At 47.6% G+C, this 18,027-nt stretch overlaps 8 protein-coding genes and 1 non-coding gene across 9 annotated transcripts; 5 read left to right on the forward strand and 4 right to left on the reverse strand.

Moving 5' to 3' along the window:
• Window positions 1-1,001: 1,001 nt before the first annotated feature.
• On the forward strand, window positions 1,002-2,735 carry ASPGLDRAFT_70023 (uncharacterized protein; the record flags this gene model as incomplete). The annotated part of the gene is made up of 3 exons (XM_022549429.1): window positions 1,002-1,134; window positions 1,210-1,544; window positions 1,596-2,735. 3 exons carry the CDS (start codon window positions 1,002-1,004, stop codon window positions 2,733-2,735), a joined length of 1,608 nt encoding a protein of 535 aa, XP_022396164.1.
• A 1,070-nt stretch (window positions 2,736-3,805) lies between these two features.
• ASPGLDRAFT_39789 (putative DUF221 domain protein) lies at window positions 3,806-6,654 on the forward strand (the record flags this gene model as incomplete). The annotated part of the gene is made up of 4 exons (XM_022545127.1): window positions 3,806-3,859; window positions 3,942-5,022; window positions 5,079-5,804; window positions 5,867-6,654. 4 exons carry the CDS (start codon window positions 3,806-3,808, stop codon window positions 6,652-6,654), a joined length of 2,649 nt encoding a protein of 882 aa, XP_022396165.1.
• A 1,717-nt stretch (window positions 6,655-8,371) lies between these two features.
• On the forward strand, window positions 8,372-8,857 carry ASPGLDRAFT_29736 (uncharacterized protein; the record flags this gene model as incomplete). Its single annotated transcript, XM_022543882.1, has 1 exon — window positions 8,372-8,857. One exon carries the CDS (start codon window positions 8,372-8,374, stop codon window positions 8,855-8,857), a length of 486 nt encoding a protein of 161 aa, XP_022396166.1.
• Window positions 8,858-9,177: 320 nt separating this feature from the next.
• Window positions 9,178-10,815, reverse strand: ASPGLDRAFT_1506552 (uncharacterized protein; the record flags this gene model as incomplete). The annotated part of the gene is made up of 5 exons (XM_022542169.1): window positions 9,178-9,437; window positions 9,481-9,956; window positions 10,034-10,084; window positions 10,131-10,541; window positions 10,595-10,815. The coding sequence occupies 5 exons, from the start codon at window positions 10,813-10,815 to the stop codon at window positions 9,178-9,180; spliced, it is 1,419 nt and encodes a 472-aa protein (XP_022396167.1).
• A 702-nt stretch (window positions 10,816-11,517) lies between these two features.
• Window positions 11,518-12,900, forward strand: ASPGLDRAFT_61714 (uncharacterized protein). The gene is made up of 2 exons (XM_022548482.1): window positions 11,518-11,561; window positions 11,635-12,900. Exon 2 carries the CDS (start codon window positions 11,663-11,665, stop codon window positions 12,515-12,517), a length of 855 nt encoding a protein of 284 aa, XP_022396168.1. The 5' UTR covers window positions 11,518-11,561; window positions 11,635-11,662; the 3' UTR covers window positions 12,518-12,900.
• A 14-nt stretch (window positions 12,901-12,914) lies between these two features.
• Window positions 12,915-12,986, reverse strand: ASPGLDRAFT_t166. Its single transcript has one exon. It is a non-coding gene; the product is annotated as a tRNA-Gln (tRNA).
• Window positions 12,987-14,904: 1,918 nt separating this feature from the next.
• On the reverse strand, window positions 14,905-15,315 carry ASPGLDRAFT_39793 (uncharacterized protein; the record flags this gene model as incomplete). Its single annotated transcript, XM_022545128.1, has 1 exon — window positions 14,905-15,315. The coding sequence occupies one exon, from the start codon at window positions 15,313-15,315 to the stop codon at window positions 14,905-14,907; it is 411 nt and encodes a 136-aa protein (XP_022396169.1).
• A 34-nt stretch (window positions 15,316-15,349) lies between these two features.
• On the reverse strand, window positions 15,350-15,825 carry ASPGLDRAFT_1506556 (uncharacterized protein; the record flags this gene model as incomplete). The annotated part of the gene is made up of 1 exon (XM_022542170.1): window positions 15,350-15,825. One exon carries the CDS (start codon window positions 15,823-15,825, stop codon window positions 15,460-15,462), a length of 366 nt encoding a protein of 121 aa, XP_022396170.1. The 3' UTR covers window positions 15,350-15,459.
• Window positions 15,826-17,274: 1,449 nt separating this feature from the next.
• ASPGLDRAFT_52515 (uncharacterized protein) lies at window positions 17,275-17,914 on the forward strand. The gene has a single exon (XM_022547774.1). It carries the CDS (start codon window positions 17,313-17,315, stop codon window positions 17,532-17,534), a length of 222 nt encoding a protein of 73 aa, XP_022396171.1. The 5' UTR covers window positions 17,275-17,312; the 3' UTR covers window positions 17,535-17,914.
• Window positions 17,915-18,027: the final 113 nt, after the last annotated feature.

Consider the following 18,027-nt stretch of genomic DNA (forward strand, 5'->3'; position numbering starts at 1 on the left):
TACGTGACTAGTCCACAACTAGTATATGATTTCTTACCTCATTGATTTCGAAGACTTCCTGAGCATCAAATCCGTCATTTGAGAGCTGTACATTTGAGGATTCATCATCAGAGAACTGGACTTGGTTGATAAGGGGGGTAGAAGCAGCCATTCTGACTAGTTGACAACTAGTTGTAGTCCTGTGAAATTCGGAAAGAAATTAAAGATGATGGATTGTAAACTGATAACTAGTGCGTATTTATTGACCGCCTGACATGACCGCTAGACAAGGCACGTGATTACCTAATTTGGAATAGTCACTTGACGCGGCGGTTACTAATCGCCTAATTTGGACTAGTCGTCTGACACAAATTTTGGCCCACCTCAAGCTGACCTAATTCCTCGCTTACATCAATGTCTCCTGCTGCAGGGGGAGACGCTAACCCAATTCAGGAGTCGCTACCATGGCGTTGGAGTTAGGCACGAGAGGGTAGCCGAGAACTAAGCCAAACGGGGATAAAGGTCCTTCAAAGCGGCATCCCGGCAACCAAACAGATCCCTTCCCAAGGAGGGTAGTCCCCGGCCATCAGCCAATGACAAGCTTTCTTGACCGGTTTCCTGGGGTCAAAGCTCCTTAGAACCAATCAGAAATCTGTACCAGGACATATAGACTTTCGGAGCGGCACTCATGGAGGTCTTGAGACCCACAGCCGCCGTGAGGGTTAATTAATCTTCAGAATCATCCCAAATAGGGTCATCCCCATGTTCAGCTACGTATCCTGTCAGAACCCAAACAACTACTCCATTCGCTTGATCGCTGTTTCTAGGCTATGAAGGATTGCTGGCCTCATAGTTTATCGCTCCTGCCTGTGGATTGACTGTGTTCTATCTCTGCAATGACAGCGCTGCACAGATCGGCCGTCTTGCTGGAGGTGTTTTGCTGATCTCATTTATCCGTTTGACTCGATATGCCCAGTAGCGAGGCACTGGATTGAACTATCGCATTATCTTTCTTTCTCGTGATGTCTTCAGAGAGATGTTCTTCTCGCTCAACATATTCCCCACCGAGTCTTGCGCAACATGAAACCCCCTCTGAATTGCTGGAGCACCAACAAAAGCGACAGCGACAACAACAGCAGCAGCAGCAGCAGCAGCGTAAGTACCCCAACTCGTCCAACTGATCCGGTAGTTAGTTACACACACACTGACAATTGGCACCGTAACACTTAGAACCCCGCAGCGATGACCCTGAATCTCCGATGAAACCGAAGCGACGACGGCGTTTACCAACGACCGACGATGGGCCACCCAAGAACCAGATATTCTATTTTGTTGACTCGAACTCCTCATCGCGGGAGAAACGGGCGCACGTAATGCGGCACCATGTCCAGGAGAAACGCCGACAGCGCAAGGCTTCGAATGCAGACAGCGACAGCGACAGGATGTCGAGCCAGGGCGTCCGTTATGTCCCTTGGCAGGACCAGGCATTAGAGCACGAGGATCACAGACTGGGCGCGGCTCAAGACGGTGGAATCAATGGGTTCTCTTCTGGCAGTAGCTCAGTGGTATGCGATAGGTGCTAATTGGCTGGAAAGAAGGATACTGACAACTTCCAGTTTCGAGCAGGATACCCGCCTTTGAAACCGTCTTCCCATTCTCTTGCTCATATTCAGTCGACTTTACCTGTTTATGATATTCCTAGGAAAGAGTCCATTAGCAGTCTACCAGTGGGCTTGAGCCAAGAGGATCTGGAGCTAGCAGATTTCTGGAATACCAGATTGACTTACTGGTCGGGGCAGAACAAGCACATGAAGGACCATATTTTTCGAACCGCCATGGGCCATCCTTTGACTTTCCAGGCGGTCGTTTTAACATATTGCGCGCGATGGAAAGCCCAACTTTACAATTTACCAGAAGGCTTTGAAGTGCAACGTCATGTCGGACAGGCTGCGCGCGGAGTGGAAGAGGCCCTCGCGGGCATTATACCTATTCACGAGGATCATCTCGCCATGGCATTGACTGGGATGGCTTTACAAGAAGAACGATTCGGGCAGAAATCGATTGCCCGCGCATATATCGACCGGGCGGTTCAGATCCTTCGATCACGGGCGGGATCCAACAATGCGGTTGAAGTATTTCTACACTACGTGCGATATATTATGACACCCCCGAACCCTGGTTTTGGTATCGACTCGGACGGGAAACAATGGCTACTGACCTTCCTACGGGGAGCGGAAGAATTAATGCGGGAACACAACACCCCGGCGTATCTGTCAGTGGTCCCGCAACGACGCGAGGCCTTTCAGATGGACAGTCCCCTATTCCCATTACTATCTAGCGGACCTCGTCCATCACAGGTGCCCATAGAAGCGCGCATGTATGTGGTGAAGGATGCGCCAACACAGGAGATTACGCGGACGGCTGCCTTGATCTACATAACAGCAGCCTTGTGGGATGTTCAAGATTCGCCGAGTAAAATGAGGCGATTCCTTAGCCAAGCGGTGATCATAGCGCACGAACACGCCCTTGACCGGTCCCAAGCGTGCGAGACGCTTGTATGGCTGCTGCTGGAGGAACGGTGGGACGCGGACCTGCGCGATGCGGAACGAGGTTGGTCGACGGGGGAGTTGCTCAAAACGCACAAGCAACTGCGACCCGATTTACAGTTTCAGTTTACCGAGATCCTGATGAGTTTTTTGATGATGACCCCGCCGATAAGGGGGATCAGTATGTTTGCAGAGGAGCTAAACAGTTGAAATTTTACGGTAATTTTCTTGGTTCATTATTGTTCCTGGCAATTCAATTCGCCATGTGCATAATCTAAACGTAATAGTAAATAGTAGGAAACCATGGATCAAGCAGACTTTATACTGAACACATGATTTTGTCGTTTGGTAGACAAAACTAGGCAAAAACGAACCATGGCTCTCGGAGGAGGAATATACGACGCTCGCATGGCATTTCCACTAATGTGGTTTAGGCATAGTGGGCACATGTTGTTTGGGTCTGATTGGTTGTCTCAAATTTTGAAATGGACCGCTAATCTTGCCAATGGCCAATCATAATTAATCCGGTTCGAACGCTGATCTCTAGCGCCACATCATCATCGGCGCTATTGTCAGACTATTTTAGGCGATCAAATTCTGTCTGACGGTAATTACATATTATTGCATATGGTTCATCTGAGACAGCTGGGGCGCTTATACTACTCTGTAGTAGAGAGTACTTTGTACATGTATACTACTGTTTCTGTACAGACTCGTAAAGTAAACACTACAGTACTATGTAGTAAAAAGGGGTAGGAATGAACAGGCACTTGAATTCATCATGACGTATGTTGTGGCTGGAATGCTGAAACGCGGTCGGACTTCACCGTCCTAATAATGCTATGCACACGCCACAGTGGCACCGCCACAGGACGTGTCCCGTGGGATCGGCCCTGCAAGTGTGATGTTAAATATTTCTTTTTTCTTACCGTATTTTTGAAGCTGTGAACTCTGCTCTGTCTGTGGCTGCCCCTCGATCGAGATCTGTCACACGCCCTGTGATTTCTGATCTCCGTCCCGTGTTTTTTTTTTTTTTTTCTCACTTCTTACTTTCTCTCATATTCCTCCTCTGCTTATTGTTAATTGAGCCCCTCTTCCCTGATCAGTTTCCGTCTCATCTCATCTGTTGACGGGCATCTATCTGGGTTGTCGTTTCGGGTACCTGTACCGTCACGGCTTTCGTCACATGTTTTAACCCCTTTTCAATCAGTCCTCTTATCTAACTGAGAGGTCACGACTTCCAGGCTCTCTTAGCTAGGACAAACTGAGTCGTGCCCATTATGGATATTTACGGTATAGGCCGTCGTGGCCTTCATCAGATGGTCGCTCGAGCTGTAAGTCGTTCCATAATGCTACTATAACTCCATTACTCGGCCATGTCAATAGGGCAAAAAGACTCACAATTTGTCGTTATAGGATGATGACTCTGATGAGTCTAATTCAGCGACCGGTCTAGTCTGGGTCCTAGTTCCCTCATTGATTTCCGCAGTGGTCATGGTTCTCGTTTTCATCATTCTGCGGCGGACTGAGCGCCGCATGTATATGCCTCGGACGTACGTGGGTAGTTTGCGTCCCTCAGAGCGCACGCCTTCCTCTTCCACCGGTCTGCTGAATTGGATCAAGTCCATGTACAAGCTGCCTGACGAATATGTGTTGCAACATCACTCCATGGACGCTTATTTGCTGCTGCGTTTCCTCAAGTTGATCACCGTCATCGCCTTTGTCGGCTGTTGCATGACGTTCCCGGTCTTGTGGCCCGTCAATGCTACCGGTGGTGGAGGAGGGCAACAATTCGATATGCTGAGCATTGCCAACATCTCCCACCAATATGGTCGCTACTTTGCGCACGCCTTCATTGCCTGGTTCTTTGTGATATTCATCTACTTCACCATCACTCGCGAATACTTATTCTACATCAACCTTCGTCAGGCCTACTCTTTGTCCCCGGCCTATGCCAACCGTCTTTCCTCGCGCACTGTACTCTTCACCGCAGTCACCGAAGATTACCTCAACCGCGACAAGATCCGCCAGATCTTCGGTCCGGAGAAGGTGAAGAATGTCTGGCTCAGTACGGACGTGAGTGAGCTGGAGGAGAAAGTGGGTGAGCGCGAGGATGCAGCCATGAAACTTGAAGCTGCTGAAACCAAACTTATTACCCTGGCCAATAAAGCTCGTGCCAAGGAGCTTAAGAAGCAACAGAAGCAGGGCAACACCGAGGAGACTCCTGAGCTTGAATCCGGCGACGTTGATTTTGAAGAATCGGGCTCCGTTGCTGCACGCTGGGGCGTTAAGCAAGCCGACAGACCCACGCACCGCCTCAAGATGTTGATTGGAAAGAAAGTGGATACTATCAACTGGGCAAGGGAGGAGATTGAACGACTCACTCCGGAGATTGACGAGCTGCAAGTCAAACACCGTGCTGGCGATGCAAAATTGGTTACCTCTGTGTTTGTTGAGTTCTACGTTCAGTCCGATGCTCAAGGTGCTTACCAGTCTGGTATGTCGTCTACTCCCAAAGATTGTGAAAACCACGTTGCTGACCTCTCATAATAGTCGCTCACAACCTGCCTCTCCATATGGCCCCGAGGTACATTGGTCTCGATCCTACCCAGGTCATTTGGTCCAACTTGCGCATCAAGTGGTGGGAGCGGATTATCCGGTACACGGTCACGGTTGGATTCATCATCGCCCTGATTGTCTTCTGGGCCATCCCCACGGCCGTGGTCGGTGCCATCTCCAACATCAACTTCTTGACAAAGAACGTGTTTTTCCTTGCATGGATCGGCGATTTGCCGAGCTGGATCAAGGGTGTGATCACTGGTCTTCTCCCGACTGTTGCCATGTCTATTTGGATTTCGTTGGTCCCGGTTATAATGCGCTTCATGGCCAAGCTGGGCGGTGCCCCCAGTCAAGCGGCGGTTGAGCTAACCACGCAGAATTTCTATTTTGCATTCCAGGTGATCCAGGTGTTCTTGGTCGTGACGGTCACGTCTTCGGCTTCAAGTGCGGCCGGCAAGATCGCTCAAAATCCAACCGAAGCGGCCAGTCTGCTGGCCACTAACCTTCCCAAGTCGTCTAACTTCTACATCTCGTACATTGTTCTGCAAGGGTTGTCCTTTAGCTCTGGCGCTTTGTTGCAGATTGGTGGTTTGATCGTGGGCAAGATTTTGGGCAAGCTGTTGGACAGCACGCCCCGTAAGATGTACGCTCGTTGGTCGGCTCTGGCTGGCCTTGGCTGGGGTACCGTCTATCCCGCGGTTACTCTCCTGGCTGTCATTGGTAAGTTCCGCCCCCGCTTCACTCGCTCGATGAAGATCTATCGATTGGCTAACTTGCCATAGCCATCACATACTCCTGCATCGCACCCCTGGTTATGGGATTTGCCACGATTGGCTTCTACCTTTTCTATTTCGCCTACCGCTACAACATGTTGTACGTGTCTAATGCCGATGTCGACACGCAGGGTAAGGCGTATGTCCGTGCTTTGCAGCATCTCACGGTCGGCTGCTATCTGCTGGTTGTCTGCTTGATCGGTTTGTTCGCCATCGGAACCGCAGACGATCAAATCGCTCTTGGACCTCTGATCCTGATGGTCATTCTTCTTATCTTCATGATCTTGTACCACATGTCTCTCAACAAGGCAATGGAGCCTCTCGTCAACTACCTGCCCAAGAACCTGGAAGCTGAGGAGCAGAGTCTCCTTTCTCCCAGTGAACAATCGACCTCCATGGACGGTAATGGAGCGGTGGACGGCGATTCTGCCGAAAAGGCCACTTCGCCTACCGTCGTGTCTGATGACAAGCCCGTCAACTTCCTCGCCCGCTACTTGCGTCCCGACAAGTATGACAGCTACTACCAGTTGCGCCAGTGGGCACCTAAAGCCGACGACCTCCCTTCGTATACCCCTTATACCGAGGAAAACGCCTACTATCACCCGTGTATCAACGCCAAGGCTCCTCTTCTCTGGATTCCTCGTGATCCTCTTGGTATCAGTAAGCAGGAGGTCGAGCACACGAGCAAGGTGATTTCGATTACGGACCAGGATGCTTGGCTTGACGAGAAGAACGCTCTCCAGTGGGACGTTGACAAGGGTGTTCCTCCGATCTATAAGGAGAAGGTTTACTATTAAGCGAACGCGTTTCGTTGCGCCTGTATATCCGAGAAAGGGGGGTTTGTGATTTGACTTTTGTTTTGTCTTCTTGATACCCTGTTATCAGTCATGTCGAATCGACTGGCTCTTTTTGGATCATTTAAAAGATCTGATTATTTAATGTTTTTAACCCTTCTCGTACTGCTCATTATCAGTCGGATATGACACATTTGTTCGTCGATGTCGATAACTCTGTTTTATGACTTTGATCATGTGTGCTTAATATGACTTTCACTTTTTTCCATCCTCAACACATGACGCCATGATGAATTAGGAAACTGCAGCCTACCCAAAATCTAAGCCTCCCAACTTCTTCCAACCTCTGAATTGCATCGCACCGATTAAACCGCAGCCATGGTTTCTAAGAATTTCCCATTTAATACCATGACTTCAACATTTTCATTTCCAGCGAGACACAGAGACCGTTGCCGCTCAAAATGTCACCTACAAAAACAAACATCCCCTCATCTTCTACTACGAAAACGACGCCACGAACACCGAAGAGGACGTAAACTCCCTCAAAGACTGCCTGCACGATATCTGGGCTTTGAGATTTCTTCGGGCTGGTGGTGACGGGCTTATTTACTTGCCAGTCAAGCAACGGGCTGGATTCGGCGGCCTTCACATGTCGGGCAGGGCTGAAGTCAACCTTACATTAAGCTTGACTTGCTATGAGCAGTCGGATATTGAGTCAGTGAAGGAGTTGGTGGCGTCCTTGCCTGAGAGGATTCCGCGCAGGTTGGTTGAAGAGCGAGGGGTTGATCTGCGTTAGGGCTCCGTTCTCTTTGTATCAGATCATGTCTATCATATCAGCGTGTTTTTGCTTTTTCCAATGAACAATGAGAATTATGTTTACGATTTACTTGGAATGGCCGTAGGCCACCTAGATTTTTGTAGCATTTTTGGTATCCGGCTATCACTGGCTTTTTAGGAGGATCTAGCAGGCCTAGTAATGATAATTTATGAGCAATAACCCTTGGATAGACTGGTTATGGGTACCTAATACGACTTTTTCTTCTAGGAAAGAGAATATAGCGGCAACAACACGTGATGCTGTGTATGGAAGGTGCTACTTCACCTCGTCCCCCCTCTCTTTCATCCGTTTCGTTTTCTTTACCTATCTCTATGCCAACCATTTGAGCTTCTTTAGGTCCTTCCTTCATCTCTCTTGACGCTGATACGCGTATCTCTCCACACTTGACTTCAAAATTCCGTGACATCGCCCGTCCTTCTATCGCGAACAATGTCGTCCACACCGTTCACGCTTCGTCCTTCTCAGTCAACTGACCTGCCGCATCTCAGGACATACTTTGAGGCAGTTATCGACTATCGTCAACTCTCCTATGACCAGAAATGAGCCATCGTTTTCTTCTTCGAAGACAACTTCTCTGATGCCCAGACTGATGCCACCGACCTCGCTGATTGCCTTCAATATTTTTTCGGGGTGACTGTGAGTGTCGTGAAGCTGAGCCAAGATGACCAGATGCCGGCTTGGACACTAAGACACGCCATGAATGAGACTTTGACCGAAATTGGGCCATACAACATGAAATACAGGCGTTCACTCATGATCCTCGCGTACGTCGGGGACAGCGCCATCAACCAGACTGGGTCCTTGGCTTTGACTTCCGCGAATGAACAGCAGATCATACAATGGAGCACTATTTAGAAAACCCTCTTCACAAACATTGAGACCATGAGTCACGTTAATACGCTAGGAATCCTCGACGGTTGCCCTGTGCCAGAAAGCACAGAGGAGATCTCCCGAGCGGGTCAGGTCCTGTCTGGTGAGCGTTTCAATGGTGCAAACCTTACAGAGTGTCTCGTGGATTCTGTTCATGCGCTACGACAAAAGGGTGGGGCCTGGATAACTGTCGACGATTTGTTTGGGGGGCTTCGTCAGCAGGGGGCACACGGCAATTCAAGTGTAATGCTTGTTCGGCTCGGCGGCAACAAATCCATTTTGTTGGTGTTCAAGTCTCTGTCAATGTCGAGCAACCTCCAGGCTGAAATTGACGATGTTCGCTCACATGGGGGGAGGTTCGAAGCTGCTCTTAAAGCCACGGTACCTCGAGATGATCCGTCGGCCATCGAAGAACTTAGGAAATGGGCAGCGTCCACGCCACCAGGAACTAGGGCTAGGATTTTCGATGAGAGTGATATCGAGCTGGGTTTGGGTTGAATACTGTCTCATTATACGTCCATGTCGTGGGTTCAAACGTGAAATGGACAGGTTTTGCTTGAAGGGATTCTCTGACAAAGGATGCGTTGTTATAATACTACTGTTTTCTGTACGCATGCATTTGGCTGAACTTAGAATTGGGCTACTTAGTGAGTTATCATGGCCTCCAAGGCTGCTAGCAATGTTTACTTATAGATGATCAACATTCTGTCTTACCTTCGCTTATGTCATGATCATCCCCAACTGCAATAATAAAGTCATACATTGAATCTGTTGAGTAATTTACGAGCAATTCAGCAATTAACCAGCCATATCAGATTCTAATTCTTGTGTAAATGACTACCTCGCCGACACAACAACGCAATCACCGCAACAACCACCAACTGGGCCAATGTAGTCGCCAAGTTCGAGATAAATCCTTTTCGAAAATTCGGTGCATCAACAGCTGGATACTGCAGTAACTGAGTCCACGCCGACATGGCCTGCCCGATTGCATTCATACTGGCTGTGACAATGGCTCGTTCTTCGGCATCGTTGGCCATAACCACCGTTGCCCAGCTCATCGTTAACGGACTCATCGCTTTTCAGTTAGTATTGTCCATAGAACGAATAAGAGAACGTACCACCCTCAGAACCAGTCAGAATAAACCCAGCCAACCTCCCCTCCTCCCCAACATCCCACACGACCAGCAATATCAAGCCCACAAGCACCGGCATCGTAGCCACAACACACGGAACCCAAAAATTAGCAGCCCGATCAACAGTCACCCCCGCAATCAACGCAGCCACAATCGAAACTGCCGTCGCGATAGTTGGTAACGTGTTGATCCTCGACACGGAGTATATATCCGGCTTTGCCTTAAGATACAGACTAAATGGTGTCGAAGAGGCGAGGAAATTCTGATCGATGAGGATCCATTGCGCGACGAATACGTACCAGTGCCAGCATCCGAGGACGCGTTTGAAAATGTCCCGGGAGACTTTTAGTTGGCTTGGGCTTGTGAATTTCGCTAGGCGCGCGTTGGAAAGGATGTGTTCTTCTTCGGTTAGGAAGCGAGGTTTGCTATGGTGAGGGACGTCGGGGAAGGCGATGTACCCTCTATATATATGGTTAGCATTTTGCGTATTATACGATAGGGATATGAGAATCCTGCTTTATTGTATGATAGGACATACAAAATGCAAATCGGAATCGTAATAATCGTGCATATCACAAACAACCACCTACTCATTAGCCACCCATATACACCGTACCTAGTTATAAGAAACATACCTCCACCCCTCCAACCCATGCACATTCTCCAAATTGGTATAAGCAGCCGCCTGCAAATACCCAGCAAACATCGTTCCCAACGGCGAGGCAATAAAAAACAGCGAAACTCGGCGTCCAATCTCTTTTGGTTTATACCATGACCCAATAACGTAGATGACACCTGTAAAGGAGCACGACTCGCAGATTCCAATGAACACGCGCATGGTGTAGATGGTTCTGGGATTCTGTGCCCAAGCACAGCCAAACGTGAATAGTCCCCATCCTACTTCCAGCGTGGGAAGGACGATGTTGATTCGGCTGCGGGTGAGGTAGTAGCAGGCGGGGATCATGGAGATGCAGTAGGCTGCCCAGAAGGCGATGGTTATGTAGTTGATGTCATTTCCTGTTAGGTGCATGTCCTCTTTCATTCCTCTATGCATATGTTAGTATGGACAGTCCCATCTGTGATTTGATTTGGGACATACGAAACGTAAGCATTGGTGATGGCCTGTTGGTCGAGGTATTTGGTGAAAAACGACAGACAGCCAAAGGTCAAAATTAAGATGTCTAACTTCAGGACCAGTTTTTTTTCTACATGGCTCATATCTTTCGGATACCATTGTAGAAATGTAAGGAAGCGAATCCATAGTCCATCCTTATCATCAATTGATAAGACTTCAGTATTTGCAACATTTTTCGACCCCATTTTCGATTTATTCTTGTTGTAATAGTGCAGATGTTGGTCTATTAATTTATACTGGTGCATTAGTGCTGTTATCAGTGGGATCAGATTGTGTCATTGTAGTGGCCGTGGTGTAATACCCCTCCGTCGAATCAAGGTCAATTTGGCACTAACATTATACCATTGTCTAGATGTATCTATCAACTACCTAAATGCCGCAATTAATTAAATCCTGGTATATATATAGGTGGTAGATGTCAAGAAATATACGGAGTAAACAAGCCCTCACAATGCCCGTATGGCAATCTATAGCGAACAGCAAAATCCTTGCACTAAAAAATAGTCTATTGAACTCCATTTGTGTACTTATTAAGTGTGGTTATTCCGCTTCTTTTCACTTTGATCTCTTCCTTGAATGTGTTTGATCCTTTACAGAGTATGTCATGCGGAAGGGCTATGTACCAGAAATGGGCACGTAGCATAGAGGCTTGACCTAGGGTCGATCCTATGACCTTGATTTTCTGGGGTTGGATGGACTGATCACTTTTACCTAAGGTTTTTTTTTTTTTTTTTTTTTTTTCATTTCTCCTCGTGCTTTCTATCTTCTTTATTTTTCTCAAGTTCTCTTTCTCATGGAGTAGCAACAACGACACGTGACGATGGGGCCTAGCCAAAAGTAGAACCTCCAGCAACTCTCATCTCTTGACCCCCCAACAACTCTGTCATCCTTTCTTACCCCAGCATAATGCTTATAGCTTGAACGCCTTAGAGTGAGTTTTTTTATAAGCTTCTCACGCTATCATCATCAGAGTTACGGTCTATACTGACTAACTAACCTCGAAGACTCTAGTTAGCCCTCTTCCGTCTAACCATGGAAACCCCTTCAGAGACACGCGAACTCCCTCATTTCAGGGCTCATATCGCGAATGCCATCGCTGCTCAGGAACACTCATATAAGCACAAGCACGCAATTCTCTTCTTCTACGAGGAGAATGGTACGGATGATGAAAACGAGGCCGGGGCTCTCAGTAGCTGTCTGCAAGAGTTTTTTGGTGTCACTGTCACCATCCTCGAGATAGTAAGAGACGACAGGATACCCGCTGAGACGTTGCAGAATACCATCAACCAGACTGTCGACACGATTGGCCCCTGCGGTGACAAATATGAACGGTCGTTGATCATGATCGCATATATTGGAGAAGCTGTGGTGGATGATGGGCACGTATTGTTTGCAACGTCCACCTTTCAACAGGCAATATTCTGGGATACTATTCGAGAGGCTCTTTTCACTGACATCGAGAAATTGAACCACATCGACGCCCTGGGACTTATCGATTGTTGCAACGTCCCTGAGACCACGGTAAAAACTTCACGAAAGTGTCAGGTCCTCGCATGCCCGCGTTCAGGTTCAGGAGCTTTAAAGCTCACACGGCGGCTTACAGATGCTGCACGTCATCTACAACAACAAAGCTCAGCGTGGACGACCGTTGACTCTTTGTTCGAGGAAATGCAGCGTCAAGACTCGAAGCCCTGCAACTATGCTCCGGAAATGGCCCTGTATCAGATTAGTGGTGACAAGCCTATATCTCTGCGGTTTAAACAACTACTGGTGACGAAAGAGCTTCGGGAAGAACTTGATGGCGTGCGAGGAGACAATATTGAGGATGTTTTTAGAATTACTATGCCCGATGAGGATTCGACGCACATGGAGCGACTGAAAGAATAGGCAGCGGCTGCGCCTGCGGGTGTTACCGTCAGTATCGTCGACAAGGACGGAAACAAGGTATTTTAGGGCTGAATGTTGTTTATCGCTATTGGTTATGTCTGTTTGCACGAGCGTGGTCTTGAATGGTCCCCGAGGATTTACTTGGAGTGACCAGGTCGACCAATTACTGACAGGGGTGCTGTTCTATACTCGTGCTTGATAGTTGCATGTACTTATTAGCTCGGACTAATCCCACTAATTCTCTTCTATGCGACCGGTTTGAATAGCGTGCAGCATGGGTGGGGGGAATTCGCCAGATTTCCGACTCACACGTGCAAAAACAATTGAAGCAAGAAATCACGAGTCCTTTCTGGCATGCGATTTATAACTTTGCGAAAGGGGGGAAAAATCAAAAAAAAGGTCCTGCCCGGGATCGAACCGGGATCGTTGGAATCAGAATCCAAAGTGATAACCATTACACTACAGAACCAATCGTTGGTTTAAGGCGGGAATTCTTTGCTTTATAAGCAAAAATTGTAACTAACGTATTCGGTAAGCGAGCTGGCCACCCAACCAAAACGCGTCCAATAATTAGCACTTGATTAATTCAACCACCCACCATGCCACCAACTCGCTCCCAAACCTCTAGAAATTCAATTGAGCAAGAGGGTAGGATCTTATTAGCTATACAGGCTATTAAAACCCAGCAAATTAGCGCTATTCGTGAAGCAGCTCGCCGCTTTAATGTGCCGAGATCAACCTTGTCAACGCGCCTCCAAGGCGTACAAAATCGCGCGAATTCTTGTGCCAATTCCCATAAATTGACAGAAATCGAAGAGCAATCTCTTCAGAATTGGATCCTCTCTTTAGATGATCGCGGAGCAGCTCCCCGGCCTTCTACTGTACAAGAAACTGCAAACCTTCTTCTTGCAGCCTGAGAAACCACCCCAGTCCAAACTGTTGGCAAAAAATGGGTTTATAACTTTGTGAAAAGGCATCCGGGGCTTTCATCCCGATTCTCAAGGCGCTATAATTACGAGCGCGCGAAGTGCGAAGATCCAAAAATCATCAGGGAGTGGTTTAATCTTGTTCAAAAAACTATCCTTCAATACGGCATCGATCCCAACGACGTTTATAACTTTGATGAGACTGGTTTCGCGATGGGATTGACGTCAACCGCAAGGGTTATTACAAGGGCTGAATACTACAGTCGGCGATCGCGTTTACAACCTGGAAATCGCGAGTGGGTGACTGGTTGAGTGTATTAGTGCATCAGGGTGGGCGCTTCCACTGTGCATTGTTTTTAAAGGCAAGGTTTACATCAAGGGTTGGTTTGATGGCCTCCCGGATAATTGGCAATTCAAAGTAAGCCCAAACAGTTGGACATCTGATGAAATTGGCCTTCGTTGGCTTGAAAAGCTCTTTATTCCATCGACTTCTTCATGCACGAAGGGACAGTATCGACTTTTGATACTCGACGGCCACGGAAGCCATTTGACCCCGAAATTCGATAAAATCTGCAAAGAAAACAATATCATACCAATTTGTATGCCTCCACATTCTTCACATCTTTTACAGCCGCTCGATATCGGTTGTTTTGCGGTATTAAAGCGCTCATATGGTTGGATGGTTGAAATCAAGATGCGGAATGGAGTAAACCATATCAACAAATTTGATTTCCTTGCAGCCTACCCTTCCGCCCGAACTGAGGCCTATAAAACCAATACTATTAAAAGTAGCTTTGGTGCTGCCGGTTTAATACCTTTTTGCCCCGATTGAGTGATCTTAAAGCTTGATATTCTCCTTCAAACCCCTACCCCCCCTCCGAGCCGGGGCAGTGATTCTAGCCAAAATTTCACCCCAAAAACCCCATTTACTGAGAAACAGCTACGCCGGCAAGCTTCATCAATTCATGCTTTACTCCGTACGAGATCCCAAAGCCCTAGCCCGGCATTAAACCAGCTAATTAAGGGCTGCCAACTCTCGATGCAAAGCGCTATCTTATTAGCTGAAGAAGTAAGGGAATTACGGGTTGAAAACGAGAAGAAGAAGCAAAAACGGGATAAATCCCGAAAGCAGATGCCTTTAGCAGAAGGCCTCTCAGTTTTGGAGGCCTCTACATTAATTAGGCAGCCAGAGCAAGCAATTGAACCCCCTCCCCCCAGCCAGCCAGAAACCCCTTCGCTATGTTTACGGGCACCTACACGGGCGCCACGAGGATGTGGGATGTGTAGGCTGCCAGGCCATAGAAGAGAGACATGTCCAGATAGACCAATTAGTTAGTTTAATCAAATTAATGGGATTTTGGTTGAGATGAATGCCTTTAAGATTAGCGGGTTGGTTTTGGTGGCCAGCCCGCTTACAAGGCCAGCTCGCTTACCGAATACGTTAACTAGTTAGTTAACTACTTACAGTACCCACTCGCTATTTGCAGAGGATAGCGTTCCACGAGATCTAGGCTTCAGTAACCGCTTAATGATATCCTTCGGCTGCAGGCGAAATTCCTCCTTCCTCAACTCATCATTAAGTTTCACATTGAGCTGATCAATGTCGTCGATTACCCAAAGTCGTGTCGTGAAGATCCCGAGGGTAGCATGCAACCTCTCAAGCTCCAGGCACAAAAACGGCCAGTCAAGCTCAAGTTCACTGACCTCATCCATGAACTCCAAATAGACATTAGCCCGTCGACGCCAGTACCGATCCGGAATGGGGAATTGGACGGCATTGACCAGGTTCCAGAGGCCGTAGTAGTCCAGACAATTGAATAGCAACCAAACGACATCGAGAGGTAGGAAGAATAGGCGGCAGTTCGAAGGCATTGAATTATCCTTATTCATGTGTTTTTGTTTACGTCGTCGTTTCAAGGCTTCTTGGGCGAGTCTGTTGGTTTTGGGGTGTCTTAAGGAATCTGCTCTCCCCTACCCGTTAGCCCAGGTCTCCTTGATAGATGAAATCTGCACTAGTTAGCCTTGTCTCCCAATCTCAATCTCCGGCCACGTTGGCAATCCCCTCCCCACTGCAGTTTGCAAAGTAACCGCCACGAACAATCCTAAATGATCATGAACACTCGGTCCAAAGATACGCTCTGATAAATCCCAGCACCGCATGTGCACGGCAACGGCTACATCACACCAATCCGTCTTCTGGTGATAGTAATCGCACCAAAAGTTGACGGCTAAATGGTAATACCGAGCGAGACCTTGCTCGTCCTCGTCTGGGTCCCCAATTATAGCCCTGTCCTTGTCTAGTGGCGGTCGTAGATAATCGTGTTCGGTTATGCAATGGCCAATTCCTGATATTCGGAAGATTTCGGTTGTTTGGTCGTACATGACTGGAGTTGGAGGAAGGATGGGTTAGCATTAGGGGTGGTGGTGGTAAATGCAGCACGTATTCAAGCGATAGAGACTTTCCCAGTTTCTGGGTTCCCTCATGAAGTATTTGTTTTCGAGCTTCTTTGGGTCAACTTATAGCGCATTGTTATTATAGGACTGTCTCCAGTCTTTGTCTAGGAATAGATCCTTGGGCCACCCTGTGCTGGAGGGATGACCACATATAGCGCAGAAAGTGCCGAGCATCAGAATACTTCAACTGTCAAGAGATCAGTGAGAGAATGCCTCTACTCAAACAAATATATAATCTGTTTTCTGATGTCATCCTGACTAGGAGACTGTATACAGTCAATCGAAATATATGTGAAGTAGTAGAGTAAAAGAATTAAAAGTCCAACTGTACTGCAAGTGAAAGGGGATGGATCATCTATTGCCTTTCTAGAAGTCTTGTAGAATCTAGGAATTCAACGTTGTTGTAGACCATCATCTATTTATTTTTTGTATCTGCTGAATGCCTTTCTTTTTTTTTCTCTTTATTTTCTAAGAAATCAGTGCTAACACTTGGAAAAGTACAACCAAATTGGACTCTTTACCTTGAATACAACTCGTTTTCGATGACCGTAAGGGCAATATTTCGGAACCCGAATACGATATTGCACCGCTACTTTCTTCTATGCGCTCACGTCACGCGCGATTGATAAGGAATTTACGGACTACAACTCCCATCACTGGATCCAGCCCAACCAGCCCAGAGTGTCCCATCTTCGACCTCCGAGTGCATTTGCCAGTGACCGATCACTGAACGGGTGATGGGGATCCTGATCAAAAAGGCGGGAAGAGAGAGCGACGACGAAGCAACATGGACCGGATTGCTGTTTGCCCTGTTTGCCTTAAAAAAAAAAAAAAAAAAAAAACCTACCCAATCACGACATACCTCAGCCGACTTTCATGGATTTGGAGGTGATGTCAACCGTTCCCGAGCTCATAGCGCTAAGAACGCAAGCCAGACGTCGATTATATTGATATGGGGAGATATCGCATTGATCAGATAATCGTTGGAGTTTTATGTATTGTCTGCAAAAGCTGCAACTATCGTCCTGAGGCAAGAGGTCATTTTTGGCTCTAGTACGGAAACAGTACGGCCTTCCATCACGGAGCTCCGCCTGTATACCTGATCGAAGGCGGAGACTGCATGGAGCAGTCCTTGGCGAAAGACAATGACGGAGGTAATTTTGTTAACCGGTTGAAGGCTGAAAGGTGTGTCGCGACTCGGAGAAAACAACTTGAGAGGGGGAAACGACATATCAATATCTGGGCTACAAAAACATCAGAGAGCAAGAGTTTGAGGGGTTGGAAAAAGCACCGCACAACGGCACTGTATTTGTTTAATCTTGATACAGGCGATTTGACCATCAAAGTCATGCCTAGCACGCTGCATGATTCTGCGGCGGGTGTGCTTCAAAACACGATGGTCATGAGTCTCAGAAATGAGGTCGATACCCTGCCCATCTCTCGGCCTGCTATTCACGCTCAATGAATATTCTAGTGCCCGACAATTGTGCACAGAAATGCACCAGACCAGATATCGCATGCAGAAACCAATTTCTTGCAACATTTTTGGAGAAACATCGCTTTTACGAAGACAAGGAACTGAAAATGTACCCACAGCCGACACGGCTTGGGGAATGTGGGAATACAACCCAAGCTAATACCAACCTAGCAAATTGCTAGGCGTGGAAAAGATCCGTGGCATTATTCTCGAGAATGTGTCGTTGCTTGTACACAGAGTGCCTCATTCGGGGTGTTCTGTCTTGGGGGGGAACACAAGTTAAGAGTTATAGACATTAATGGCATGTTAAATAGCATCGACATAAAGCATATTGGTTCGCGAGGGGGAGCTGTGGAGCAAGGGGACCTTTCTTTGCTGGATGATGGTGTGGTGGCCGTGGACGAGGCAGGAGACACGGGTGATTGAAGGGGTTCGTAATTGATGTGAGAGGAAGGCGTCTTTTCTTGTGTGTTTGCTGGATCAGTATAGTTTATCGCTTGTCGATGAGCCAGTGAAAGACGTTTCGTGGTTGGAGCGGGTTTTGTCTTTGTCACCCAAAGTTGAGGAGTAGCTTCGGTGATTTTTCTTGCTGTCAGGAGGGAGACGCAGCCCTAAAGACCATATAAGCACTGTATTCTGAGAGATGGCAGTGG

This window comes from Aspergillus glaucus (assembly GCF_001890805.1).
Source record: "Aspergillus glaucus CBS 516.65 unplaced genomic scaffold ASPGLscaffold_30, whole genome shotgun sequence".
In the NCBI taxonomy this organism is placed as follows: domain Eukaryota; kingdom Fungi; phylum Ascomycota; class Eurotiomycetes; order Eurotiales; family Aspergillaceae; genus Aspergillus; species Aspergillus glaucus.

What these genes read in the sequence shown, in the direction of transcription:
- ASPGLDRAFT_52515 (XM_022547774.1), top strand. Translation starts at nt 17,313, where the DNA reads ATGAGGTCGATACCCTGCCCATCTCTCGGCCTGCTATTCACGCTCAAT.
- ASPGLDRAFT_61714 (XM_022548482.1), top strand. Translation starts at nt 11,663, where the DNA reads ATGGAAACCCCTTCAGAGACACGCGAACTCCCTCATTTCAGGGCTCAT.